The sequence below is a fragment of the Podarcis filfolensis genome, assembly GCF_964270895.1.
Source record: "Podarcis filfolensis genome assembly, chromosome: 4".
NCBI classification, from domain to species: domain Eukaryota; kingdom Metazoa; phylum Chordata; class Lepidosauria; order Squamata; family Lacertidae; genus Podarcis; species Podarcis filfolensis.
Window position 1 is genome coordinate 87,256,941 of NC_139607.1, and position 9,143 is coordinate 87,266,083.

The 9,143-nt window shown below is 46.3% G+C and overlaps 1 protein-coding gene across 4 annotated transcripts in view; it reads left to right on the forward strand.

Annotated features, from left to right (window-relative positions):
- Nucleotides 1–9,143, forward strand: part of MTMR2 (myotubularin related protein 2) — a 48,612-nt gene that overhangs the window by 36,503 nt on the left and 2,966 nt on the right. The window contains exons 13-16 of one of the 4 annotated variants that reach the window (XR_014547115.1): nt 495–608; nt 2,294–2,470; nt 3,711–3,984; nt 4,115–8,265. Coding sequence is in view for 2 of the 4 variants with exons in the window: in XM_083609810.1 (XP_083465936.1) it covers nt 495–608; nt 2,294–2,470; nt 3,711–3,872 (453 nt within the window). In the remaining 2 variants the exon portion in view is untranslated. The other 3 variants (XR_014547114.1, XM_083609810.1, XM_083609811.1) reach the window with 3 other exon arrangements.

Below are 9,143 nucleotides of genomic sequence, written 5' to 3' on the forward strand. Positions count from 1 at the left end.
TACGGGGCCTTTGTTGGGACAGAGCTTGGGATTTTTATTGGGTTTTTTAAAATAAGGGGCTTTTATTGGGAGAGGATTTGAGTTACTTAGGTACAAGGGTGATGTTTGGGGATTGTTGCTTTTTAAAGCACAAAGTACGCATGTGTAATTTAACTTGTGGAACTCACTACCACAAGATGTGATAATGACCACTCCATATACGTATGAGAGAGAGAGAATGATGGTGTATAAATAATTTTGTTATAAATACATAAAATAGATTTGAGATCTCTCAGTGGAAACCGGTCAACAAATCCTGTAAATAAAATTAATTCTTAACTGGGTGTCAAAAGAGGGGTGGTCCATTTCTCCCTTCCCTCCCACCCCTCTCCTCTCATCGATACTCCCCAGCCCCATATTCTCTCCAGTATAAACACTTTGCAGGAATAATGTTTTCATGTCCCGTTGGGGAAGTGTCCAGTGAAAACAAAATCTCAACCGCTTGTCTTTTGAAGTTTCCCACCGCGTTTGAATTCAACGAGTGCTTCTTGATCACCGTCCTGGACCACCTGTACAGCTGCTTGTTTGGGACGTTCTTGTGTAACAGCGAGCAGCAGAGAGTCAAAGAGGTAAAACAGGAACAACCATTCCCAAACCCCAGGGGTTGCTTAAAAAAAACACACCTTTTGCTTTCCTACCTACCATTGTTGGGGCCCACGGATTACCATAGCTGTCAAGTGTCCCTTATTTGAAGGGACAGTCCCTTATTCCAGCGCCATGTCCCGCTGTTGTCCCTTATTGATGGATGTCCCTTAAATGTCCCTTAAATGATGTCCCTTAAATTTCAAAGGAAGCAGCTCCTCTCCCTCCCTCCCTGCCGGCCAGGGAGGAGGGAGGCTCCAACTGTGTTGCTTGGCTGTGTTGCTCACCAAATAAGAAGTCTAAGAACGACTGGGGGTTGCATGCCTTGTGTGTGGCTAGTTAATGCAAGCTGAGGGGGTTTTTGAATGCTGGACGCCATTTTGTTGCACGTGCTGCTGCAAACTTTGCAGTGCAAAGCCAGGCCGGGGAGCCATCTTAAGTTGAGGCTTCATAGGCCATGTGGTGCATGTGATTCAGATTCTATTCAGTTGAACCTCTGGATACAAAGTTGGTTGGACAGTGTTCTCGAAGCTACCAGCATGAGTTTGACCAGACTGCAGGAGGACAGGATGACTGGAGTGCCTGGAACAGGTGAGGCTGCAGGTCCCTTATTTTGGCTGCTGGTCCCTTATTTTCAAGGCTGCTGGTCCCTTATTTTCAAATCTGTAAGTTGACAGCTATGCGGATTACTCACACATGAGGGTGGATGGAAGGACCCTGAGTGAGACCAGGGAAGACCTCCTAAGGTGAGAGACTGAGAAAGGAAAGGGATGCTCCCAGGGGAGATCTGGGAGGGTCTACCACTTTCTGGGTGAGACAAGATTTGAGAGCTCCTTTTGAGAGACGACTCTGTGTTTTCTTTTCTCTTTCTTTCTCTGTTTTGGTTTTTATTTAGATTGGTTCCTTTTATCTTATTGTATCATGAAAAGGCTTTAATAAAATCTTTTTTATTTTTTTATTAATGTTTTATTGGTTTTAAAACTGTATAACAGAAATAATCAACGCACAGAATAATTACGGACAGAAACTCAATCAAAACCTGCCAACGGATTGATATTTTGACAGTATTCTTTTACATAAACTCTGTAGATGTCCCACTCTCTGGTAAATTTTTCATCTGTAACGTCTCATAACCTTGCTGATAGTCTCGCTAGTTCAGCGTACTCTCAATTTATTTTGCCAGTCTGATTTGGATGGGGTAGCCTCTCCCTTCCAACCTTTTGCGATTAGAATTCTGGCAGCTACTGTAGCATACATAAAGAATCTCCTGAACCTTTTTGAAAGTTCCCTGTGAAGAGAGATTGATTACCCATCATTCCTAGCAAAAAGGCTTCAGGCTTTTTAGGGAAAGAGCATTTAAACATTTTCTTAAGTTCATTATAAATCATTTCCCAAAACTGTCGTGATCTTTTTACAGTTCCACCACATGTGGATCCATGTGTAAAGGCTTTAATAAAATCTTAAGGGGAAAAAGAAATAAATAGAAGATTCATGCCTCTTCTACAAAGCAGGCGGTAGACAACATGGTGCCCTCCAGCGACTCCTGGTCAAGGATAATGGAAGTAGCAGTCCTAAATCTGCAAGTTGCTAAAACTCCCCAGAACTGTGCGAAGACATTCTTCTAATGTGCCACAAATACAGTAAAGCATCCGTCTTCCCTCCTGTTTTTCAGGGCCTTCCCAAAAAGACGGTTTCGCTGTGGTCTTATATAAACAGCCAGCTTGAAGACTTCACCAATCCCCTCTATGCCAGCTACACCAACCACGTTTTGTATCCCGTGGCCAGCATGCGCCACCTGGAACTCTGGGTAGGCTACTACATCAGGTGGAACCCGCGAATGAAACCACAGGTAAGGTGACTGGGAGGAGGAAAGGGGTGAAAACTGGGGAGGTCAAAGTTTCTCTGCATTGCATGCTCCTCAGAGCCTGAGCGCATGCTTGGGCGGAGAGCCGCTGGACAAGAATCTTGCTTGATCCAAAGGCTGGCGCCCTTGCCAGACATGATTAACTATGGGACACAGGTGGGTGGCGCTGTGGTCTAAACCCCTGAGCCTCTTGGGCTTGCCGATCAGAAGGTTGGAGGTTTGAATCCCCGTGACGGGGTGAGCTCCCATTGCTCAGTCCCTGCTCCTGCCAACCTAGCAGTTCAAAAGCACACCAATGCAAGTAGATAAATAGGTACCACTCCGGCGGGAAGGTAAACAGCGTTTCCATGCGCTCTGGTTTCCATCACGGTATCCTGTTGCGCCAGAAGCAATTTAGTCATGCTGGCCATATGACCAGAAAAGCTGTCTGTGGACAAACGCCGGCTCCCTCGGCCTGAAAGCGAGATGAGCACTGCACCCGATTTGCCTTTGACTGGACTTAACCGTCCAAGGGTCCTTTACCTTTTTTAAAAAACTGTGGTTTACATGTTACAGCTTCGCTGTGTTCTCTCTTTTTTCTTCTTTTCTTTGTGTTGGAAAGTTTTATTGAGACTTTTCATACTGCATTGCAATAAATAAAAAAAGAAGCAAAAATAAAAACACAAAGTCTTCTCTCCCAGGTAGATCTAACCTCTTATCCCACAGAGAAAGAGCTGGACCCTCCCAGCTCTCCACCTGGGAGCTTTCCTTTCTTATCCCAGTCTCTTACCCTGGGAGGTCTTCCCTTCTCTGTCTCTCACACAGGGTCGTTTAGCAACCATCCACTTCCTTGATCTGTGTGTAGTCTCCTTGCTAACCCAGACTGGCTTATAAAAGCAAGAGCAAAGTAAAAAAAGAAGCAGCAAAAATAACAGAAAGATAGAAATAATAAAGGGATAGAAAAGGGTTTTTTTAAAAAAGGAAGAAGAGAGAGAGAGAAAGTGGGAAACAAAATTTAAAAGAAAAACATTAGAAAAATTTCCATTTGCTGTTTACATTAAAAAAGCAGAATACGATTGTTTAAAACTTTCAAGCTATGTACTTCGCTGGGTTCTGGGCTTTAGTTCTGGCGTTGAAAATAGCTTCGGGGCTAAAAATAGCTGATCTCTGGTCCAAATGAAGTTCCTACCTGTGGTTCTCCTCCATCTCCCAAGACTTGAGTGTGATGCTTCCTGTCTTGCTGTAGGAGCCGCTGCACAACCGCTACAAGGAACTGCTGGCCAAACGAGCTGAGCTCCAGAAGAAGGTGGAAGAGCTCCAGCGAGAAATCACCAACCGTTCCACTTCCTCCTCTGAGAGAGGCAGCTCTCCTGCCCAGTGTGCCACCCCGGTCCAGACTGTGGTATGACGCAGCTGTGCAGACTCTTTGATTTGTCATCTCTCCAGAATCGCGCGATAATGGCAGCTTGTCCAGAAATGGAAACTTCAAAAAGAGAAAACTTTGCAAACTTAGAAAGCAGGTCAGACACACTATTTATTATGCTACGTCCCTGCACCAGGGTTTATTATTATGTTTATTAAGGATGTAACACTACAGGAAGCGAAAGCCGTTTTTCTTTCTTTTTTTGTTCTGCTTATTGTCGTTTAAAGGCGTCATATATAATTATCTTACTCGGGGGTGTAGTTACAAGGAAGCTTGCTGGCACAGCCTCCCGAGACGAAACCAGGACGCTTGTTCATTGAGCTCAAGTTGTGATGAAAGTGGTGGTGTTGCTTTGAAACGGAGAACATTGCTCTCACACTGGAAGCTGCAGACTTCAAACAGTGGTATGACCACAGTGTAGCTTGCATCATCCTGTCCCCTCCCTCGCCATCTGATGAGCTGCTCCCAAAAACTCAGAGGAACCTAAGCAAAGAACTACATTCCAGAAAAGGGAAGAATTAGGAAATCTTGGTCTGCACGCAAAAGCAGTTGTGCTCATTTGGTTTCCGGACACTGTCGACAAAGGAGCTTGTCCCATTATTTGGGAGGAAATCCCAGTCTCATCGTGTTCTTAAGGCAGTGCTTTGCATCCTTTGCAGCCTTTTTGTGCCGACAGTGATTCCCCAAGCAAAGGTGACAGCAATCCATCTGACTCACAGAGTGCCATCTTTGTATAGGTATGAAGCCGAACACAGTTTCTGTGCCAGCTTTGTATGGCAGGTTCTGCTCCTGCATGGCCACCATATTTGCTGAGGGATTTTGTAGCCACAAAAAAACCACTGCAGGCAGCTGCAGTCCACGGGTGGACCACGAACAACAGTTTGCTTGCCCCCGCTTCAAGAGGCAACATCAACAGCTAGCAAAATTTATCCGTTGGGGGTTGTCACCTGACAATTAAACTCCCTCTAGATTTGGAAAAACAAAGAATGGCTCGCTATAAACAGTTTAATTCTCATCATTTGGGTTAAAACAAAACAAGGGAGCATCGTCACGAGGCTTTAGAGCTTTACATTCGTTAATATCTGGGTACTACTTGCTAGCAATTTGCTGTTAAATATAGTTAACCACGTTCCAGTGCTAAAGCAATGCCTTACTTAATTGGAGTAGAAACGTCATGTTATTTGAAAGTTCCGTTGAAAAGCATTTCCATGTTGCGCCCGCGTCCCCCTTTTGGGACATAAGTTGCAGCAGCAAGAAAATCATCATTCCCTACAACACAAATGTCAACATTGTCCTAGGGCAGGGATGGGGAACCTGTGGCGTTCAGATGTTGTTGGACCACAGTTCTCAGAGTCTGAGCACTGGCCATACCAGCTGGGGCTGATGGCAGTCCAATGACATCAGGAGGGCTATGGGTGCCCCATCCCTGAAATAAGGGGTGCCAATGACCCATAGTCTTCCAGTTTTCCTCTGGTTTCCATTGCTATTGGCAAAGGGGACATGGGGAGCTATGAAACTTGCCAAGAGTACGTGTTTTGTCTTTCCTGACATCAGGAAAAAAGAGAATAAATCATATACTTTGGGGAAAGAATTGCACCAACACACTGACACACACACTATGGCAATGGTGTTGGATAAGGTCTCCTTTCTGCATGGGTTGGGTTGCAGGGAAAACGTACTGGGAATCGCATTGTGAAGTGTTAGGCTGTGGGTGATGTGATGTTGCTTTCTGATGGTGGTCTCTGTTGCTTGGGTTCTATCGCATTGTTCCAGTGACTTGAAAAGGGATTGGTGTATTTGTATGTTTGTGTGTATGTGCTGGCACATCCCAGTCATACTGCTGTAGCCGCCTCGTGTTCAGTGGTGTGCGTGCAAACACGGGCGTTTCAGGATGACAGACCGGAGGATCATGAAGTCCCACCTCCTGCACCAAAGCAGCCACAGATTGCCGGTGTAGTTTCTCTGCTGTGTGAGAGAGACACCGCTTGCCATTATTGTGCCGATGTCTTGGTACTGGTTTGGTAAGCTGTGCCTTCAGCCGAGCAAACATAAACATAGGTTTTTGAGAGGGAGCAGAAACATCCCCAGTCCCCAAACTCAACTCTGTGGAAGCTGAGCCTCACCTTTACTAATTTGGGGGTGGGGGCAAAACGTAAGTGCTTCACTTGGGGACACCACAGCAGTGTACACTCCCCAACTCTGGTCACCATGGCCTTTAAAACGATGGGGAATGCGTGGTCCTCCAGCTGCTGTGATTTTCAGCCCCAGCTGGCCCAACCAAACGTCCAAGATGATGGGGGTTGGGGTCTTGCTCTCTTAAGAATTCCATGTACTGTATGCATGCAGGGTGCCTTTCTTGGCCTGCACAGAGACCCATTGCGGCTCCCCCAGGTCTGTGCAGCGTACACACCTGCTCCCTCTTCCCCCTTGACTGCGCATAATGCTGGACATTCTGCTAAAAGCACTAAAGGGTCACCATATGCCTCTCCAGCGATGGTGCTGTGCGCAAGAAAACAAGTGATTGCATTGTGATGGGCGGATGCTTGCTGCCTAAACCCCCAACCCATCTTGAACCCATTTTGTTTCCTTGCTTTTCCTCTCACCTGTCTAATGCCTTATAAACAGGTGAGCTCTGCCAAGCCAATTAGCTTTTTTATCCTCCATGCTCTTGGAAGAACCCGGCGTGTCCAACTCTTGCTGTTGTGCCGGGGTGAGGAGCCCATGGTCTTTCCGATGTTGGACTAACAGCTCCATCACCCATCCTTGCCGATGCCCGTTTTGCCATAAATCATGTTTCACCAACCTTGGATCCCAGGTATTAGGTAACAGCCCACATCCTCCCCAGCCAGCATGGCCAATGGGTGGAGATGGTGGGCGTTGTAGTCCAGCAATATTTGGGGAGCCATGGGTTCCCCACCCCTAAGCAACAGCAGCAGTTGGGCATGTCCACATCTTCAGGTTCAAGCAAGACTGTGATGTGTTTCCAAGTACAGTAGTACCTTGGTTTAAGAACAGCCCTGTTTACGAACTATTCAGTTTACGAACTCCGCAAAACCATAAGTAGTGTCCTGGTTTGCGAACTTTACCTTGGTCTAAGAACAGAAGCCGAACGGTGAAAGGGCACTGGCAGCGGGAGGCCTCATTAGGGAAAGTGCGTCTTGGTTTAAGAACGGACTTCCGGAACAGATTACGTTCGTAAACCAAGGTTCCACTGTACCTCTTACTAGCTGGTTGTTATTTCATGTTCTAAACCAGCGTTCTGCCTTTCCCAGGATGGATACAGCAGAAATTATGGAGGGGACACCACATTTATATTTCTGGCAGTGTCTTCTTCATCAGTGATGGAAGCGTTTGCCTGGGTTTAAAAGGCTCGGGAGAAGGGGGAGCAGGGATGGTAGATCAAACTGATGTAATCCCCATGTTGCAAGACTAGGCCCAACCTGGAACTGCTAAAAGCAAGGCTGGTGGGAACTGGGAGCTCAACATCTCAAGGTTCCCAGGTCCCCAATCTAGACTTTCTTGGCCATCATGCCTCTACTTTTACTGAATGTTCCCAAGTGTGCAGTTTACATGCTGAAAAGCACACCCTGCCTGTAACCCAAATGTGTCTTCAGGATCTTTCTGAAGATGGCCAGAGCAAAGTATGGCATCGCTCTGACTTTACAATGTAACATAATCCTGTTCCTTTTTGTTACTTGCCGGCATTGGTTTCTGTTATTTGGAAGCAAAAGGGTGCAATTATTTATTTGTGAACGGACGGTGGATGTTGATTATGACAACTTAGGGCACTGCAGTTTGCCTAGGGTTGGTGCATACCTGCAGCTGAATGAGGAGAGCGGATTGTCCCACTTCAGACCACAGGGCGGGGGGGGGGGACGGGATAATTTTCTTCCCAATATAAAGCTCCCTACAAATGACAAACTAGCGAAATATGGGGGGAATAGGCCTAGCTCAGCCCTTGCTGTGCTAGGGTTTTGTTTTTAAACTCTGGTTGCTTTTCCATGCAACAGAACATTTAAAACATGCCATTTCCTTCACCTGCAGTCTGAAGTGGTACAATCTGTTCTACCATTCTGTTCTCTATTCGGACCAATGGTGGTAAGGGGGACTCTGTGCCAGTTCAAATCTTTCTGGACTCTAGTTCCCATCAGCCCCCGCCAGCACAGCCGCTGGTCGGGGGTGATGGAAGCTGTAGCCAAGCAGTAGCTGGAGGCCACAGGTTTCCGACTCTTGTGTAGACCAAAACCTACTCTGCAGGCCCTTTGACTGTATTAGGTTGCCCTGGGTGGCGACTTTCCTGTGTATTACTATTTTTAACATGATTGTCGACTATATATTGTCTCAAACGGAAAGAGCTATGATAAACAAAGTACCAAAATGTTCTCTTGCCGTTTCTTGGTAGTGTTTCAACTGTTTATACGGTCAAACTTGGAACGTACAAGAACAAGCATATTTGCAGGGTTCCAGCCCTCCCAAGGAACTAACCAGCAATTGCACATTTAAGACTGGTGTATGATTTAGATTTTTATTTTTTAGCTTTAAAATAGCGCCTTATATTTATTTATGCATCAGTCTTCCGTGGGGCTGCTTGTGGCCTCCTTTCCAAGGGAGCAATCAACGTTCAGGTGCTTCCAAGTCGCTCAAGGACAAATGACCATTTGATGTCACCACTAACATGACTGTACAGTACAGCTGTCACTCGTTCTGGACACGTGGGAATTTGCTTAAGGTAGGTACTTTCTGTATCTGAGCTCAATTGGTGGGGAAACTAAGGTAAGGTGGAAGCAACTTAATTGCAAATATATCTCAAAGTTGGCACACCTGGTTTAACATTTTGCATTCCACTGGCTTGCTTAAGGCTTGAAGGGCCAAGAAGGGACTGGGACACAACTCTAGACAAAAGGAAGGGCATATTCGATTGCTTTCGATTTGCTGTGGCCTTGTTCCAGTTCATGCAAAGGCAGTCCTTTGCCATGACGCAGAAACGGCTCAGGGAGACCCAGGTGATGCATGACACCCCCTGAGCCGTGGGTCCTGCTGCTATTCCTCAGGGCATATGAACAGAGATGGCAAAGACAGCATTGCCTTGCTGTCTGCTCACAAAGGAGGGCGAGAGAGGGGAGCTTGCAGCCGATCCACAGAAAAAAAACAGCCAGGGGTCCTTGTTTTTGCTTTAGCAGGTGATGAGGATTTTGCATGTACTGTCCAGGTTGCATGCTGGCCAGTCTCACTGCAGGAAGCACAGGCTATACTTAA